The 17,424-nt window shown below is 55.8% G+C and overlaps 7 protein-coding genes across 7 annotated transcripts; 3 read left to right on the forward strand and 4 right to left on the reverse strand.

Moving 5' to 3' along the window:
• The first annotated feature begins 969 nt into the window (after positions 1 to 969).
• BJ171DRAFT_499385 (uncharacterized protein) lies at positions 970 to 1,529 on the forward strand. The gene has a single exon (XM_053110456.1). The coding sequence runs from the start codon at positions 1,269 to 1,271 to the stop codon at positions 1,491 to 1,493; it is 225 nt and encodes a 74-aa protein (XP_052967786.1). The 5' UTR covers positions 970 to 1,268; the 3' UTR covers positions 1,494 to 1,529.
• Positions 1,530 to 2,013: 484 nt separating this feature from the next.
• On the reverse strand, positions 2,014 to 3,312 carry BJ171DRAFT_613675 (uncharacterized protein; the record flags this gene model as incomplete). The annotated part of the gene is made up of 3 exons (XM_053115301.1): positions 2,014 to 2,880; positions 3,020 to 3,116; positions 3,232 to 3,312. 3 exons carry the CDS (start codon positions 3,310 to 3,312, stop codon positions 2,093 to 2,095), a joined length of 966 nt encoding a protein of 321 aa, XP_052967787.1. The 3' UTR covers positions 2,014 to 2,092.
• Positions 3,218 to 4,949, reverse strand: BJ171DRAFT_499395 (uncharacterized protein). The gene is made up of 5 exons (XM_053110457.1): positions 4,395 to 4,949; positions 4,159 to 4,330; positions 3,749 to 4,105; positions 3,427 to 3,485; positions 3,218 to 3,298 (listed from the first exon to the last, which is right to left on the reverse strand). Exons 1-4 carry the CDS (start codon positions 4,806 to 4,808, stop codon positions 3,427 to 3,429), a joined length of 1,002 nt encoding a protein of 333 aa, XP_052967788.1. The 5' UTR covers positions 4,809 to 4,949; the 3' UTR covers positions 3,218 to 3,298.
• Positions 4,950 to 6,205: 1,256 nt separating this feature from the next.
• On the reverse strand, positions 6,206 to 7,285 carry BJ171DRAFT_50755 (uncharacterized protein). Its single transcript, XM_053111226.1, has 2 exons — positions 6,800 to 7,285; positions 6,206 to 6,693 (listed from the first exon to the last, which is right to left on the reverse strand). The coding sequence occupies exons 1-2, from the start codon at positions 7,223 to 7,225 to the stop codon at positions 6,364 to 6,366; spliced, it is 756 nt and encodes a 251-aa protein (XP_052967789.1). The 5' UTR covers positions 7,226 to 7,285; the 3' UTR covers positions 6,206 to 6,363.
• Positions 7,286 to 8,853: 1,568 nt separating this feature from the next.
• Positions 8,854 to 10,128, reverse strand: BJ171DRAFT_50783 (uncharacterized protein). The gene is made up of 3 exons (XM_053111248.1): positions 9,793 to 10,128; positions 9,375 to 9,485; positions 8,854 to 9,130 (listed from the first exon to the last, which is right to left on the reverse strand). The coding sequence occupies exons 1-3, from the start codon at positions 10,055 to 10,057 to the stop codon at positions 9,084 to 9,086; spliced, it is 423 nt and encodes a 140-aa protein (XP_052967790.1). The 5' UTR covers positions 10,058 to 10,128; the 3' UTR covers positions 8,854 to 9,083.
• On the forward strand, positions 9,980 to 10,935 carry BJ171DRAFT_499402 (uncharacterized protein). Its single transcript, XM_053110458.1, has one exon. It carries the CDS (start codon positions 10,235 to 10,237, stop codon positions 10,802 to 10,804), a length of 570 nt encoding a protein of 189 aa, XP_052967791.1. The 5' UTR covers positions 9,980 to 10,234; the 3' UTR covers positions 10,805 to 10,935.
• Positions 10,936 to 15,563: 4,628 nt separating this feature from the next.
• Positions 15,564 to 17,188, forward strand: BJ171DRAFT_499426 (FAR-17a/AIG1-like protein). The gene is made up of 5 exons (XM_053110459.1): positions 15,564 to 15,898; positions 16,130 to 16,205; positions 16,314 to 16,440; positions 16,535 to 16,712; positions 16,820 to 17,188. The coding sequence occupies exons 1-5, from the start codon at positions 15,776 to 15,778 to the stop codon at positions 16,964 to 16,966; spliced, it is 651 nt and encodes a 216-aa protein (XP_052967792.1). The 5' UTR covers positions 15,564 to 15,775; the 3' UTR covers positions 16,967 to 17,188.
• The last annotated feature ends 236 nt before the right edge of the window (positions 17,189 to 17,424 follow it).

A 17,424-nucleotide genomic window follows, 5' to 3' on the forward strand; every position in this document is an offset into this window, starting at 1 on the left:
TGGCGACGGTGACCAAGCTGGGATCGATCGCGCGCTTGCCACAGTGAGGGCAGAGGGTCTGGGAGAACTCGGCGTGGATGGCCTTCTGATGGTAATACACAGCCTGGATGGCATCCATCTCGAGGCGGCGGGAGAAGAAGACGCACTGGACATGCTCGGGCATCCCATCGGTCGGGATATCGAAGCGCTCATCGGGATTGAGGGTGGTGAGGAGATTAGGCTGGATTGCGGCGGATTCCGACGCGACTTGGGACATCTTTGCAAGCTCTTGATCCTTTTTTTGCTGACGCTCGGTCTTGAGGAGACCCTGGGATTTCATGAATGCCTTGATGGCCTTGGGCACCTTGGTGAATTTGACGGGCTTGTGCTTCTGCCCCTTGCACGAGTCGACATCCCAGCACATGCGAGCAGCACCCTCGGCATCGAAGCGGATGTACTGCGTGTTACTGGAGCGTTTATGGTGGTCGAGCTTGAAGTAGCAAAGCCGATGAGAGAGGGGGATATACAGGAAGGGATTGACCGGGTTGCGGTAGATCTTGGCCGCATCGACTCGGATCTGGTCGCGGTCGGGAATATCAAAATTGCCGAATACGAACTCGACCAGATCGCCGCGAAGGTCGGCTGGGATATCGACGGGTGCGCTGGATGCGCAGTCGCCGTCGACACTGATATCATCGCCGTCACCAGCGAGATCGACAGGGACAGAGTCGCTGCCATCGGTTCCGAGACGGATGGAGAATGCGTTGAGGTCGGCAACGGTGAAGGCGGCACCGGGACGTCTGACCCATTGGTGATCAGCGTAGTCCCATTGGGCAATGTGGTAATGCTCGTTGAAGCTGGTGTCGGACTCCTTGCGCTGCTTCCAGGAATGCAACATACGCAGACCCGAACGATAGACGCTCGAGTCAAAGAAGGTGTCGGGGACAGAGGAAGGAGCACCAGCCTTGAGGCGATCGATCACGTGCTTGGCATTGTCGGGAGTGATCTGCAGATTGGGCCAATGGAAATGGCAGCCCGCGATCTTCGAGCCATCGTGGGTGGTGCGCATGGTGACGATGGGGGCGTCGTTGATGGTGCTGCTGACATGGTCATACATGGCCTTGTAGAGACCATGGGCACCATCGGCATGCTGGGATGCAAGCTGGCTGCCATCGAGATCCATGAAGAAATTGAAGAGAGCGCTGGTGCGCTCGATCATGGAGACACGGTAGCCCTGCAAGTACTTGGCGAGGTACTGGCGATGGAAACGGTCGAGACCGGCCTCGGGAATGTGGTGGGTCAGCCTGCCAGGAATGAAGGGTGCCCCATGGGTCTGGGGGAGCTCGCTGTTGCTGCGTTTGTACTCGGGAAAGTTGAAGGTGTCGCCGGGACGGGCAAACTCGACAAACTCGAGGCCGTTGCGCTCCTCGATCGAGTGGACGACCCACGGGCGATCGGGAAACTCGCCATCGAGATCGGCCTGGAGCGGGACACACACGCGGACGACAAAGTGATCGGAGAGGCGCTGAGCGAACTTGGCCAGATCAGTGGTGCTCACACAGGCAGAGCGAACGATCACAAGACCGGAGACATCGAGATGCTCGACTTGGTGGAACGGAAAGAGCTGCTGGACCGCATCGACACCGGCGGAATCGAAGGTCTGGAAGACGGGACGAACGGTCTGGCTGAGAGGGGCTGGCATTGGTTCGGGTGCACTGCGGGATGCGAGGGCAAGGGAATGCCTGAGGGAACTGGGGATGCGCAAGACTTTTGTGTGGCCCCGGACAGCGCAGTAGTGGAGTATCCCGCCAAAACGTCCCTGTCGTCCAGGGACTTGGTTCCCTGGTGTGGCGGAGCAGCGATGCAATCGCACCATGCCCATACGCCGCTGTCCGAGTGCAGGTGGCTCTGGTGAAGAATGTGAGTCGCTCGTGTTGAGCATCAGTGTGAGTGGACATGCCTGCGATTTCGCAGTAACGGTTTTGAAACCATGGAGATCATCCCCCCCGTCCTGGTCGCCAAACACCACCATGACCCATGTCCATTGTCGACGAGTGGCGCAGCGCGAATGTATTCATGACTCTGCAGGCAAACAATACATCCATCCACCCATTCAACCACGCTCAGCCTTGATCTTGGTGCCCTTGGAGGCCTTGGGTGTGGGAGTGAAGGTGCGACGCTCTCTGGGGGAGCGTTCACTCATGACGCCAGCAATGATCTTTGGGGTGCAGAGAAGCCAGTTGAGAACATTGACGCGATTGAGAGCGAGAAAGACAGGACTGGGTGCTGCGGGTCCGAGGCTCACCTTGCTGACGGCATCCGTATCGATGGCCTCGCCTCTGTCCGAGACAGACATGAGGGCACTCACGATCCTGGCGAGTTCCTCGGCCTTCTTGGCATCGGCGGCCTTCTGCTCGGGGGAGACAAAGGCAGGCTCGTCGTGATCCTCGGCATCCCAAAAGGCCTCGGGGGCGCGGGTAGTGCGCTTCATAGGGGTGCGACGAGGAGTCGATGGTCCGGGCTCGTTGTCCGAGTCGGACTCGTCGAATGCGGCGGGCTTGCGATCCACCTGCATCACCTCCAGATAGGAGCGCGTGGGATACCGGTCGTGCCACTCACAAACATTGCGACCATGAAGCGACTTGCACGAACAGCGGATCTTCAAGTCGGACTTCTTGGTCATGTGGGTGCAGCGACCCACATAGTCCGCTTCGGGGAAGCGGCGGTGATGGAAGCACCCGTCAAAGCCCTCCATACAGGACTTGGAGCACTGCAGAGTGTAACCCGACATGCCGGTGGCATAGGGGCAGCGATGGTTGTAGCCAGGCTTGGTACAATGGACATTGCACTTGAGGCCGGTCTGGACAGCGCGGCCGGGGCAGCGAGTGCCATCCTCGAGGACTTCAGCGCAGCGGAGGGAGCGCAGAGGGGCAGCGGAAGAGGCGGAAGGAGTAGACATGTCTGTATCTGAATAGAAAGTGGGTGTGTCAGTGACTGGGATCATGTCAGCATCCTACAGTGTGCGTGGGAGAGCACGAACCTGGAGTAAGTCGTAGAGAGTAGTCGCTTGTAGTGAAGTAGGTCGTAGTCGAGTAGAGACTGGTGGGGATGAGAACTTCGATGCGGGAGACAGCGGCCTATTTATCATCGGCCAGCCAGATACCCTCCGTGCGCCTCGGAGTATGTGGTCTCCACCCAAATCAAATCACATCAAGGAGAAAAAACCCAACGGCAAGGAAAAAAAGCAAGTACCCTCTCGAGTGGTGCATTGGACGACAAGCCAGGGACACTCGAAGGAGCCGCATGCATCATGCGGACTACCCCAAACGGCATGGGATGTGTTTGTCGTCGCCAGAGAACAAGATCCGCAGAAAATCATGCTGCGCCGCATCCTCCCGAGTGGTGTGATGGGAGACAAGAACGGGACACTCGAAGGAGCCGCATGCATCATGAGGGCTGCCCCAAACGGATCGGATGAAGGTATTTGTCACTGAGGATGGCAAACCCTATCTTTTTTTTGCACCATATGATTCTCTCTGGGGCGTCCATCAAGGAGAAAGCCTCGCTATCGATTTTGAAACAAACCCCAGCCAATCGACATGTCCCATGCGCACGCAGGCAGCGGACGCACCCCCCGATGATAAAAGGACACCGGTTCCCTCCGTCTCCGACGCAACCGCACCTCACCGCACCCACCCTCTCCAGTGCTTTCCTACGACTTACACACTACTCTCTACTATCTACATTCTACATTCACTATGAAGCGCACCAATGCATCTCTCGTCGAGTCCACCACGTCCCCGTCCAAGCGCCAATGTGTCCGCGAGCACGATGATGACCCGCCCTCTCCGGTTTTGTACCCCACGGTCAAGCCCGTCTCGGATCATGTCACCCAGGTCGCCACCATCCGCCGAGTCAATCCTATGACCCAAGCCGAAATCGTCGTGGCCAATGAAGCCTTCCTCTGGCTCCTGGACATCCCCACCATACTCCGCCTCAAGCAAACCTGCAAGACCTTTGAAGCCCTCATCCGCGGCTCCAAGTTGGTTCAATACCGCCTTTGGATCGGCTTCACCGGGTTGGAAATCTACCACAGCCACGAAGACTACCTCGTCAACAAGAATGGCTGTTTCGATGTCCAAACGACGATTTTGGACGAGGAAGTAGCGCCGTCTCTACCAGGATCTATCCGTCTCCGTCCCCGAGCTGTTTCGACGACCGATGGCTCTTGAGGATCATGGACGCACCCGAAGACACCACAACATACACAAAGGCCGAGCAAGCAACCGCCGCGACCGTTTTTGCTCGCCTGATGATGACCCGAGTCATCAATTCCAACGGTACGATCAAGCTGACTCAATCCAAAATCAAGACATACTTCGAAGTCCGTCGAAAAGGCCGCCAAGCTCGGGGACGTTGTCGCGATCTACCTCTTGGGCATTGGGCATTTGAATCGGATTTGTGACATGTCGATTCACCCAAGCGATGACACTCCAGTGCGCCCCCTCCTCAAGATTGCCAGTGTCGCCGGATACCCATTCGCCACCGCTCTCCTTGCCACAATCTACAAGTCGTTTGATTGTGACAGGACGCAAATGAAGTTTTGGAGGCTGCTCTTCAACGCCCAAACGACTCAGCATCCCGCCCATTGGGCATCCGTTTGCAAGTTTCATTCGAAACACGTCACCAACCCCCCATTTCCCATCTCCATCCCCGAAGACGTCGTGGACCTGCTCGCGCGCAAGAGCGAAGCCTTGGTGGATCACCCTCAATTCAAGCCTCTCAGTGCCAAGGAAAGCAGGGATGTCTTCAAAAATGCCCGGTGCCATGATTTTTTCGAAGATGAAATTGAGTGGCGCGACGACATTGACTCTGAAGACGAACTTGTGGACGACATCAGCACCGCTTCGGATGCCGAGGATGATGTTGTTGTGCTTCCTGCTGTGTTCACTGTTCCACCCGAGCTCAATGGTGTGACGTTTGACTTGACTTCTGACTCTGACGACGACTTCACTGAATAAAGAAATGCATTGATCCATGTACACGCTCTGTTCGCTGCATGTGTGTTTGGCTGCGATGCTTCGAAGGGTGAATGACAGGTCGAATCCTTGTGCGTCTCCACGTGATCAGGCTGGATCCGAATCGAGCCATGATTCAGACGGTTCGCGCGGATTCGAACCTGAGGCACAGGGCATCGCCACACACGCAAAAAATCAGGGCCAGAGATCAAGCACCCAAGTCAACGCGATCGACTGGAAATGCCACCAAAGACGTCCTATTACTTTGACTATGAGAGTGATGATGTCGACTCATGGGAATGCCGGATGCGGTGTGAACGCTGTGTGGCCACCAAGCTCGATGGTCGACGCTGCACACGCACGACCTGTATCGGTGTCAAATACTGCTACTCCCATCTGGCGACGGTGAAAAACCTGCGCATCGACGACTCCACCATCCCAGGCGCAGGAAAGGGGCTGTTCGCATACAAGCATGTGCCCGCGAGCGTCTACGATGACGATGAGCGCGAAAGGCTCGAGAATGCAGTTCTGTTCAAGAGAGGCCAAGTGGATCATCGAGTACGATGGGCAGCCCATCCCTGGCCAAGAGAGGCGAACCCGATACGGGAACACCAACGCCCCATACCTCGTTGAACGCCGAATCGGGCTCAACGCGGGACGCTATGAAGATGGTGCATGCCGGAGAGGAATCGGAACGCTCGCCAACCACTCGGAAGACGGCAACGATGTCAACGCAAAGCTCGCCCAGGACAGGGGAGTCGGGGTGGTGCTGAAGGCACTGCGGGACATTCATAATGGAGAAGAGATATTTATTGATTACGGGAGTGCCTTTGGGCTGGACGACGAAGATGCAGTGTTTGGTACGAAACGCAAGACCAACACACGCGAGCGAATCGCACGAAGCAGGACATGAAGGGCCTGGCACTCAGTCCTTGGAGATCCAGGCGGGCATCTCCCTGCCAGGAGCAAGGTAACGCAACAAGAGTGCGAATCACAGCTTGGTCGAACCCACCATCTTCCACAGATGCCATGGTCACTGGATCGACAGTGATGTTTTGTGCCAGATTGATCACGATGCTCTCCTTGGCGCAGACCTCATCCCCCACGAGGCGAAACGAGCCGGGCCACGAGTCGACACTGACGATCGTCTTGATTCGCCCCATGTCGAAAGGCACATCCCCCATGGCTCGGTGGTCGATTTGGATTGAGGTGACTGATGTGAGAGTAGGGTATATGGCTGGTCTTGACGATGAATTGCGAGCTCTTGAGTCCTTCGCCCAGAATGCAGGTGGCACCAGCGTCCAGGGCCTCGGTCACAAGCTCCTTGACATGGGCACCGCTGGGAGGGTTGATCCGCGAGACCAGCCTATTGCCTGGGACGCTCAGGATGCGCGAGCCCAATGCATGCTGGATCAGACGCAGGAGCAGGCGCTTGCCATGATTTTGGTCGTTCCCCACCAAGAAGAGAGCTGACTCGGAAGTGCGAGATTTGGCGGTGAGGCATGTTGACAAGGAAGCGCAAGAGCAAGTGGTACTCTCTATCACTGCTCTTGCCCAGCATCGAGCGAATTATCTCCTCCAGCTTGTAGACTTTGCCATCGACGCCACAATAAAAGTCGTCAACCACGTACGAGACTGGAAGCGAGTGGGTGAAGCAGTCACCAGCATTGACCCGACGAGCCTTGAGGCCAGGCAGCTCCAGCACAATCCCATTGGCGAAGAGGATGGTGTTGGTCGATGCATTGGCGTGGGTGATGGCAAAGGTCTCGATGTTGTACTTTTTCGTGCTGGAACGCCAGGGCGAATCTGTATCTGTCTTTGATGATGTCTGGGATGATTCCCAGAGTGTGCTTGATCTCCTTGACCACTTCCTTGGCATGTTTGAGCTTGTTCGAGCTGGCATACCTTGCTCGAACCACTTCGACCCACCCCTGGAAGGCGCCCTGGGGATCAGTGAGAAGCTTGGTCAGGGCGTAGTCCAGATCCACATGCTTCCAGAGGAGCCCATCAAAGAACCAGATCTTGTGGGTCTTGGTTGCATCGGGCTCGGCGTGAAGGACTTGGTGTGGAACCAGGCCTCGGAGGATGTGGGTGATCGATGGAAGCGAGCCCAGGGCAGCCATCTTGATGGAGATGTTCAGGATGCTGTCATTTGGGAAGAGCACGACACCATCATCCAGAATATCGCTGCTCAGGCCCACGAACACCTCGGTCAACTCGTTGGACATTGTTGCACTCTAACTCTGGTACGCGATCTTTGTTTGGCCCATCCTGACGCAGATCGCGTTTCAGCGATGAAGCGCAAGAACAACCCACCCAAACCACCCCAACCACGCAGTACCTATGACCGGACCAGACGACTGCGCGTCGCCCAAGATCCCAACGACGCCAGCACCTATGGCCCAGGTGGATGCGCGATTTTTGCGCCGGGGCGCGAGACCACGTGAATCATCCACGTGACCACAGATCCGGCGGCAATCGACCATTCACACCCCAGGAACGCCGTGATCACATGACCCTGCCATCCATCCCGGTCGAGGCCGGACAACGAGAGGCCAGCACGGCCATCTCGCAAACCTCCGCCCTCCTCCCTCCGTCCTGCGTACTCCCTCCTCCCCGATGCCAGGATTGACTCGCCTTCCCTCAAATACGCCCGGTCCGGCAGGGCAAGAGCGTTTCCTCCTCATCTCGAAGAACGGAGCCCTCCTCCTCTGCCCAGGATGCTGACAGGTACGATGCATTCCCACCACTCCAGCCACCCCTCTGAGCCGATCGCAACTCCCCCGATCTCACCCATTTCTTTGCTTGCAGCCCGCAGCCCGGTCGACGACGACAACGACAACCCCGTTGGTTACGGTGAGTAGACGCTTGATCCCGGCACTCCATCGTCATGGAGACGTGAGGAACTTGAGGATCTGTGTGGGATTTTCGTGAGGATCTTTATGGAGTGGCCATGGAGTGCCAGGTGGGATCCCGAGGGTTCCGGGGCCTTCGAAACCCTCTGCCGGAATTTGAGTTGTTGTTTGCTGATATTCTACCTCATCAGATCAAATGACCATTGACGACGATGACGAGCAACTCAGCGACGACCTCATGCCCGTACTCGATGGGTTTATTGGCGCTGTCAGCCGCAACTTCGACCCAAGCGCATCGTAGGGGCATGGAGGGCTTTTTCGGACAAGTTCAATAATGAGCTTCTACAGCTACACTGGTGCATCCGCCCTCCCTGGAGGGGCCGCCATGCTCGATGACGTCGCTGTGATCTTCGAGTCATCCAAGACTCCTCCTGGGATTGAGCCTCTCGCGATCCCGTGGAAACGCATCAATGCTGTGCTGGGCCCCCAAAATGGCACTCTCTCCAAAGCCGGGGGAGGCAGTGCCAGTGATTGGGGGGCCCAGGTACACATCGTTTCTCACACACCATCTACATACAGCGTAACCCGCCGAGCATGGAGTGTGTTGGCTGGACAATCGGGTCCAAAGATATCCGACCTTTCCCTGTGTATGTGCGCGGGTATATGGGTTGTGGTTGAGACCCAGAATACCAAAATATATGCCATGCACCCAAAGTAACAAGAAAACCGGCAGAGGGTTTCGAAGACCCCGGAATCCGCTCTATCCCACATGGCACTCCATGGCCACTCCATAAAGATCCTCACGATAATCCCACATCAATCCTCAAGTTCCTCACGTCTCCATGACGATGGAGCGGTGTCTCAGAGCACGCGAAACATGAGCGAACCTCCAGCTCGCCCAACCGCCAACGATCTCCGCCGGAGGAGAGATGGTAGTCGAATCCGCACCGAGCCCAGGATATTCCGACATCACCGAGACGCCAAACCCGCTGGCTCGCCGATGCCCTGCCCAGTAGCACGGGCAGGAGGAGACAACCGGGAGTCTCCATCAGTCACGCCTCCTCCATGGCCTCCCGGTCACTTCACCACCGCATGCCTCCATGCCGATGGAGAGGTGAGGATTGTGAGGATTGAAGTGGGATTTTCGTGAGGATTTTTTATTAGTAATATAGTGGGGCGATGAGGGTTTGGAGGATCTTTGGGTCTTTTTGACCATCCGGCCGGAATCTTGCTAGCTTGCGACCGGGGGAGGAAGAAAGCACGCCTTTCTGTATTGGCCTGGTGAGTGGATATGTGTGGAGCCCGTATCGGAAGGTGTGTGGCAGTGCAGATGATTTGGTAAGCAACGTCATTGCTTGCCTCATGCCGACAAGAGAGGCCTGACCTCTCGCCGGTCGCTAGCAAACAAGATTCCGGCCGGATGGTCAAAAAGACCCAAAGATCCTCAAAACCCTCATCGCCCCACTATATTACTAATAAAAAATCCTCACGAAAATCCCACTTCAATCCTCACAATCCTCACCTCTCCATCGGCATGGAGGCATGCTTCGACCAGTGCAGCAAATGGGACTCATGTGGGCGGCCAAGGAGCGGGAAAGAGCCATGAAACCAAGTGCTGCCTGTCCGTGTGTGGCTGCTGCGCAGAAGTGCGTCGCCCATCCAGGCCAGCCCACGATATCACAGAGGAAAAAACGTTTAGGGCGATTTATGTGTCACCTCGCCGGCCATGCTGCGCACGCCTCGATCCGCCCACCACCGACCCAGCGCCGAGAGACGGCAGGGCCACCACACCCACGCCTGAACTCGATATTCCGTTTTGGCTGTGCGGTGTGGTGATGCTCGCACGTCGAAGGGCCTCGGTCAGAGACAACGCAACCACCCCTGCATCGAACCACCCAAAATGCGAATCTCGCCACTCGCGCATTGCGACTGGGGCATACCACCAAGCACCCGGCACCTATGGCCCGCACGAATGCGGGATGTTTGCGCTGGGGCGCGAAACCATGAGAATCGAACCTGCAACCTGGGACATGCTAACCACCCGATCCCCGGCGCCGCAACGGAGAACAAACGACGCGGGGGCAGGAATCGAACCGGGTGCATCGGAATGGGTATACCTTGTGTAACCCCAAATGGCAGTAAGCAAATCGCCACCACAGAGAGCGTGGGCGGCCCACAAGCCAACCAACACACACACACCACCATGCACCGCCACACGGCTGAGTGACACAAACGCGCCAAGCCGGCCAATGGGATGTTGAGGGCTGTTCACTCAGGTGAGATAGAGCTGCAAACGCATTGTTTGTGTAGCCGGGGTGTCTATTATAGATTTTCCTGGGGCTGTCCTTGCATAGCAAAACAAAATTTTGATTCAGAAACAAAATGTGTTTTTCGGGTGTTTTGAAAACAGGGCATTTTTCAATAATAGACAGCCCGATTACATACTTACGGAGCAAAACAACACCCCGAAACAGCCCGAAACAGCCGAGGACCAACCATGAAGGGGTTACAGACAACACAAACACACAGATGGGGGTGAATCACAGCAACACCAATGCGGGCTTCGCTTGCTGCTCGCTCGAACGACAACCACCAGACTTCCATAGATGGAAAACGGAAAGCGGAGCATCGCCTGGCTGCGCTGGATACCTGGACACAGCAAGAGCCGACGAACGCCGGCGAGAAGCATGGTCTCGCCATACCACTGCAGGAAACCCACAAGCTTGTAGCGAACACAGAGACAACCCAAAACCCAGCCCCTGCATCGAACCACCCAAAATGCTAGTCTCGCCACTCGCGTATGGCGACCGGGGCATACCCCCAACCCACCATCACCCATGGCCCAGACCATGGCTGCCCTCCAACACACGCGAACGGAATCTCCTCGGAATCTTTTTATATATGAATAGGAATCTTTTAGGAATCTTTTATTGTGTATTTCATATCAAATAGGAATCTATAGACCCAAAGTCGAGCCTAGGGAGGGCAAAAACAAAACGACAAAATGACAAAACGACAAAAACCCCTAACCCCGTCACAACGCATTGGCCACGACATCGGTTTGTCATTTTGTCATTTTGTATTTGGCTCCCCGGGGAGGACTTTACAGCCAATCCAATAAAAAACGGGACACCCAGGTTTTGACCATTGATCGAATATTTTGTTACCCAAAACCATCGCGCGCTGGCCATGACCATTCGCCACACATCCGACTTTCGCACCGCCGCATTGCGATGCTACGCCCTCATCCATAGCCTGCGTAAGGTCGCCTCCATATTCAGTGTATCCAAGAGCACCATCCATCGATGGCACCGAGGATGCAAGCTGGATGACCCATCCCGGGTCCCAGCTCGCAGATCCACTTTCTTCGAGCAGGCATGTCCAGTCATTCGCACCCTGATTGAACAGGACCCGTTCCAGACTGGTCCTGTGTTGCGATGCAAGCTCGAGTCCATCCTCCAGAGGAAAGTATCACTCTCACTCTGCCACACTGCCATCCACCGAGCAGGTCTCTCACACAAGAGGGCAACACACCTCTACAAGTCCAAGCGACTGGATGAGCGAGTGGCACAGTTCAGGGACCAGGTCCGCTCCATCGACCTGCGGCGATTCGTTTTTGTCGATGAGACAGGGATCAGGAAATCCATTTTCCCTCTCTACGGATACTCGCCGAAGGGTGCTCCGCTTCGCCAGCGCAATCACATGAAACACAAGTCTGTCTCGGCTGCATTTGCCATCAATCACTCTGGTGTGCTGCATCGCATGTACATCCCCACATCATTCAAGACACACTCGATGGTCGAGTTCTTTGAGCGAGCGACCTTCCCAGACGACTCTGTGATTGTGATGGACAATGTCAGCATGCACAAGACAAGGGCTGTCCTGGACTGCATCGAGCACCGAGGATGGTCAGTGATCTTCACCCCACCTGCCTCGCCCGACTTCAATCCCATCGAGAACTTCTTTGGGATTGTGAAGCATCAGTACAGGAAGGCAGCAGCGCTGAATGCGTCTGAGGGGTTCAAGATCGGGATGGTGACCCTGTTCGAGTCCGCCGTGCGGAGGGTGCTTCCAGATGTCTTCCCACGGCTGATTGAGCGCGCGATGCGTTTCTGGGCGTGAATCATACCATCGAAAAGTGCGTCAAAATCACCCTTGGTTTTTTCTTGCCTATAGGTAGAATCAACGGGGTGTCGAAATCGCGACAGATGGCTCCCCGCAAGAAAAAATCCCCGCCTGACCCAAATCCAGATCCTGGACAACCCAGTGACGCACCTGCTGACAAGAAACCCGTCATCAAATCATGTCGTGCCTGTGGATTGACCAACCACGTCAAGCCATTCACCAAGAAATGCAAGGCCCGAACCGAGTTGGGCCCCCCTTCTGACTCGGCGTCTGCCTTTGGCGCCGTTTGCCAAGCACCCCCTCCAGACGAGTCCAGTGAAGACATCGCCGTTCCGGCCCTCGTGGTCGAGACGCCTGCACCAAAAGTCACTGTATGTACCACATGTGGGGAAGAGGGTCATGCCAGAAGCAGCAGCTCGTTGTGTTCAAAAAAGAACCCCCTCTGGAGCTCTACCGAGCCCGACTGTGGTCCAAACGAGTATGCCAAGGCCGAGTACTCGATCATCAAGTGCACTCTTGACGCCATCATCAAGAACGGCGCCTTGCACGACAAGATTGAGGAGACTGTCCGGGCCATGACCCATGTGCAGTACGAAGCATCTCGGCTCCTGGAGCTGCATCTCAGGCGATGCTTGGACGAGGGCATCACCATCCCCACTGTGTCGTCGAGTGACCCTTCGTTCGTTCGAAAGTGTTTCAACATGGTGCATACCGGAGCTACAGATGTCAAGAATGGCACGATCCAAGAAGACAAGCACCTCCTCGACACCTATGAGCTGTATCGAAGTACATGGAGTGGATCGTGTGCCCTACCTCCTGTAATCCTCCCAAAGGGCACTGGGTCACAGATCCTCACATTGGCTGTCAAGACCTATGCAGTCAACTGCGAGACCCACATTCTCGATCGATATTGGTCCCTTCTACGCCGATTCTGCAATCTGGCCCTGATTGCTCCCAAGGATGTCAAGCGACATACACACGTCGATGAGTGTATGAAGCTGATGGAGAATCCCCTCTCCGATACACTCCTCGGTGATCTGAGGAAATCCTTCGCCCACCATGCCGACCAGCTCTACATCTTTCGCTACACAAGCCAACAGGACCTGTACAAAGTCGTACCAGTATTGGCCAGTGAAGTCTCTCGGCTGACCCACCGAAAGGAGACACTGTTCGTGGCGACCATTCGAAACAGAATCATCCCCAGGCTCGTGAGGGATACCGATGATCTGAAAGGAGAGTGTGGACGACTGAACGAGGAGATGTGTCGCGCTATCGAACGAAGGCAGTCGGATCAATACAACGCACTCCACAAACGGCACGAGGAGGTGGAGAAGCAGGTCACCGTCAACACGAAGCGAATCAAGCGATTGACTGACCGACTTGCTCAGACCAGGAAACGACACAACGTCCCTCGAGCACAGTGCACCTTGGTCCCGCTCTGCGATGCCAGAGCCAAGTATGTCAAGCTCGACACCAAAGCATTGTGGGAGTTCCTTGGTTCCCAGAAGGGTACTGGTTTCAAGTGGAACGACCTGAAGACCAAGGTCAATGGCACCACAAAACAAGAGATCTTCTGGCGAAGGACCTTCAAACTGGAGTCGAGACTCTTTGGTGTCAGGAAAGAGGGGAAGCAGCTCTTTGGTTGCGAGATCAGCACCGATGGGGTCGGGTGCTCGATCACCACACTCAGATATAAGATCCTGGAGAAGAAGGGCCCCGATGCCAAGCCGGTACCCAAGACCAAGGTGAACACACTCACTCCCGAGCAGAAGATCCAGACCAGGGTCGGTCCCATTGACGACTCTCGGACCACATGGATCGGGATCGACCCTGGAGTGGGATCCATCTTCACCGCTGTCAATCGAGCACCCGGTCAACCATCCATCCAGGAGCAAGACGGTGTCAAGGTGACCAAGGCACAGCGCGCCAACGAGAAGATCGTGTCGTTCTCCAACAAGGAGTACCAGCATCGAACTGGCACCAGTCAGGCGACCAAGTGGATCCAGAGCACCCACAAGGCCCTTGATCTGCAGGAATGGATGAGCACCACACCAAGTCCCAAGATCCCCGGGGTGGCCCCCTTCCTGCGATACATTCGCCATGTGTTCGATGGAGACATGCTGGACAAACAGCTGTACTTCAACCTGACCCGGCGACGGCGATTCAAGCGACTCGATCTCCACAGCAAGCGACAGCGCACCGTCCACGAGATGTGCAAGCGAGTCATCGACCAGGCAGCAAGGGAGACCGAAGTGGTGATTGCCTTTGGGAATGCATCCTGGAAACAGGGGAAGGGATATGCCTCCAGTCCCAGGAGACTCAGGTTTGCCAAGTACTTTGAGCAATTCCACCATCACCAGAGACGCCCACCAGACCCATCCGTCTCCAAGATCCATGTGTGCTCGGTGAACGAGTTCAACACATCCCAGGTGTGCTCACATTGTCGGGAAGCCAAGCGACTCGAGTCACCCGAGTATCTTGATATCGAGAAACCACACTTTGTACGGAGCTGTACAAGCTGCCATACGCTGTGGGATCGAGACATCAATGCAGCCAGGAACATGATCTCGGTATGCCAGTCGATCATCGCCACAGGAGATCGACCGAGTGTATTCAAGACTGTGCTTCCGGACCCACCCAAAACAAAGTGATTGCCAACCAGGACGGGAAACAATCGCACGACCTGCCCACTGGGGTCTACGGATCAGCAGACCTGTGTCGCTGATGCCAGGAAGTGACTGTCCCGTTTCTTTCTGGTTTGACTGTACCCCAGAGATTCCCATTTGATATGAAACACATAATAAAAGATTCCGGAAAGATTCCTTTTCATATGAGAAAGATTCCGCCGAGATTCCTACCACACACACACACACACACACACACACACACACACACCACCAGGGCTGCCTACCTGGACACACAATGAGCCCAGTCTCGCCATAACACTGCAGGAAACCCACAAGCCTGTAGCGAACACAGAGACAACGCAAAACCCAGCCCCTGCATCGAACCACCCAAAACGCAAGTCTCTCCACCCGCGCATCGCAACCAGGGATACCACCAAGCCCCAGCACCAACGGCCACACGAATACGCGAGATCCATCAACCCAACCAACCCAACCAAACCACCCGACCCAACGAACACCCAGATAGCCCAGATACCCAAAATACCCCAGATATGTAATCCGCCACACTGCGCACCCGAAAACCAAGCCACACCACCGTCTCCCTCAGCAACATAAAAAGCAGCAGCATCCCCGCCTCCATCAGCAAACCCACTCTCACCCGAAGAACCCCGCCTACCCCGACGACACCCCAAGTACCCCAAGTACCCCAAGTACCCCAAGTACCCCAAGTACTCCAATTCCCACGACTACCCCGACTACTCCCAAGTACCCCACCAAACCCGACTCCCACGCCAACCCGCCCTCACAACCCTAACCTAACCTAACCTAACCTAACCTAAGTTAACCTAAACCCGCACCCAATACCCCAAATACCCCGACCACTCCAACGACACCAATAAAGCCCAACTACCCCAACTACCCCACATACCCCAACCCAACCAACTACACCAAATACACCGAATATACCGAATACACCGAATACACCCTACCCTCCGACTACCCCTCTTCCTTCAGGTTACGCCAACCCTACCGTCCTCCACAGCCCCCACCCCGCGTCTACCCCTACCCCTCGTCTACCCCCTCTTCCCTTAGGTTAACCAGCTATACCGTTTTCCCCATCTCTATCATCCCGCAAAAACGGTATAGTCACTGATATACCCCTATACTACTAATGAATCAGCTCGCCGTCCTCTCCACCGGCCTCATCTTTGCCCTCTATGGCATGAGCATCACCGTCTTCCAGCTGAATGCCGCACAGGAAATCATCTTCAAATCCTACGGCCGCCATTTCCAGGTGCAGCACCACGCTCTCTTGCCCACGCCTTGATGGCAGTTGATCAGATACATGCGGCGCGCCGATCAGCCTACCCCGCAATTCATTGCCCTGTGTTGATCCAGAACCCTGTCCCCAGCGACGTCAACATGCACACCAGCAGTAAACCCTCATCCGACCTTCGTTTTCTAAAACTTCATTCCGATTGGACATGACGGACCCCCTGTCGTGTGCCTCTGGCTGGACACGTAGTTCTTGACCATCCAGGCGCTGCTCATCTCGACCCTGTCGCTGCTCGCGGGAATCATCAGCTTCCTCTCGACCAACGGTGAGACCCAGCTTTCGATTTGAACATCGGCAGCTCTGCTCATAGCCGGAACCATGCTGCGTGCTCATCCAGATGAATTTCCTCCTTTTGAACCCAATCGACCTCCAGGGCGCCTGCGACGACTCCGGATTTCGCTGTTGGCACTGGCTTTCCCGCTATCGTCGTTCGTGACGCTTTCCTACTACATCCTTTTGTTCCTGGACCCCCGATTGCTTCGGACGCCCAATGTGCCGGCGTGAGTCGAGACTTTGGCGCTGATCTGAATAGTCAGCATCGTCTGCTTCGAAAGCCAGCGTGCCCGATCCTGACATCTCCTTACTCTTGTTCAGCCCGCCGATTACCCTGGACCTGTCGCAGCACCTCCTGGTGACGATCGTGCTGCTCGCCGACTTTGCCTTCTTTGCCAAGAGCTTTCGCTTCAGCTACCTCCATATTATCCAGATCTTTGCCTTCACTGCTGCGTATACGGTCTGGATCCACATCTGCCACCATCGAAACGGGTTCTGGGTGAGTGCTGCACAGACGCTGACAGTCATATGGCTGTGGCCATGAGCTCATTATGAGAGCGCCCGCCGGGTTTCCCTAACTCTGTTCCTGCTTGGGTCGAATCCAAGGCGTATCCGATACTCGGCAAGTTCAATTTGCAGCAGCGCATCGTCGCCTGTGCTCTGGCCGGATGCACTCTGGTCGTCGTGTACTCGCTCGGCACTTTTCTCCACCGACTCGCTCACACATCGACCCCCAAGAGCAAGCGGGTCTAGAAACCGCTCTCCAGCCCATCACCATCGCCCACCTCATTCTGTATGCCGATAACCGCCAAGCTGGGGGAGGAGAACTGGCACTGGCACTGGCCCAGAGCAGCCCTTCCCGAGACGAAGCAAAGATAAGAACCGAAAATGAACTGAACTGAACTGAACTGAACTGAACTGAAATGAACCGCAATGGAGCGAGTTGAAATAAAGCCACCCGAGCTTAACATCCGAGCGTGCCGATTTGGTTTTTCGATATTGCACATCAGTGTAAACAGGTGGCTGTCATCGTTTGTGATATCCGGTCTGCGAGCCGGCGAGTGCTCGGTCTGGCCATGGTCGGTCCGGAATCGATCGAGGAAGCAGGCGCGAGCAGCGCGGCTGGCCGACACGGCTTTCCCATTTCGGCCGCCGGCATCTTCGTCTGTCGCCTGGATCGCCTTCGAGACGGATCGTCGTCGTCGTCGTCG

This window comes from Polychytrium aggregatum (assembly GCF_025602895.1).
Source record: "Polychytrium aggregatum strain JEL109 chromosome Unknown BJ171scaffold_13, whole genome shotgun sequence".
Classification (NCBI taxonomy): Eukaryota; Fungi; Chytridiomycota; class Chytridiomycetes; order Polychytriales; genus Polychytrium; species Polychytrium aggregatum.

Bases quoted from the DNA above. Each gene is read 5' to 3' on its own strand.
- BJ171DRAFT_499385 (XM_053110456.1), top strand. From the start codon at position 1,269: ATGTGGTGGGTCAGCCTGCCAGGAATGAAGGGTGCCCCATGGGTCTGG.
- BJ171DRAFT_499395 (XM_053110457.1), bottom strand. From the start codon at position 4,808: ATGGCACCGGGCATTTTTGAAGACATCCCTGCTTTCCTTGGCACTGAG. The intron at 4,106-4,158 runs GTAGAGACGGCG...ACATCGAAACAG, and splicing joins ACGGAGACGGATAGATCCTG to CCATTCTTGTTGACGAGGTA. The intron at 3,486-3,748 runs GTGCGCTTCATA...AAAAAAAGATAG, and splicing joins ACTCGACGAGAGATGCATTG to GGTTTGCCATCCTCAGTGAC.
- BJ171DRAFT_50755 (XM_053111226.1), bottom strand. From the start codon at position 7,225: ATGTCCAACGAGTTGACCGAGGTGTTCGTGGGCCTGAGCAGCGATATT. The intron at 6,694-6,799 runs GCCCTGGCGTTC...ATTGTGCTGGAG, and splicing joins TCAAAGACAGATACAGATTC to CTGCCTGGCCTCAAGGCTCG.
- BJ171DRAFT_50783 (XM_053111248.1), bottom strand. From the start codon at position 10,057: ATGGTGGTGTGTGTGTGTTGGTTGGCTTGTGGGCCGCCCACGCTCTCT. The intron at 9,486-9,792 runs GTATGCCCCAGT...TCTGCGCAGCAG, and splicing joins TAGGTGCCGGGTGCTTGGTG to CCACACACGGACAGGCAGCA. The intron at 9,131-9,374 runs GTGAGGATTGTG...TCCACTCACCAG, and splicing joins GCCTCCATGCCGATGGAGAG to GCCAATACAGAAAGGCGTGC.
- BJ171DRAFT_499402 (XM_053110458.1), top strand. From the start codon at position 10,235: ATGTGTTTTTCGGGTGTTTTGAAAACAGGGCATTTTTCAATAATAGAC.
- BJ171DRAFT_499426 (XM_053110459.1), top strand. From the start codon at position 15,776: ATGAATCAGCTCGCCGTCCTCTCCACCGGCCTCATCTTTGCCCTCTAT. The intron at 15,899-16,129 runs GTGCAGCACCAC...CTGGACACGTAG, and splicing joins CCTACGGCCGCCATTTCCAG to TTCTTGACCATCCAGGCGCT. The intron at 16,206-16,313 runs GTGAGACCCAGC...ATCGACCTCCAG, and splicing joins CAGCTTCCTCTCGACCAACG to GGCGCCTGCGACGACTCCGG.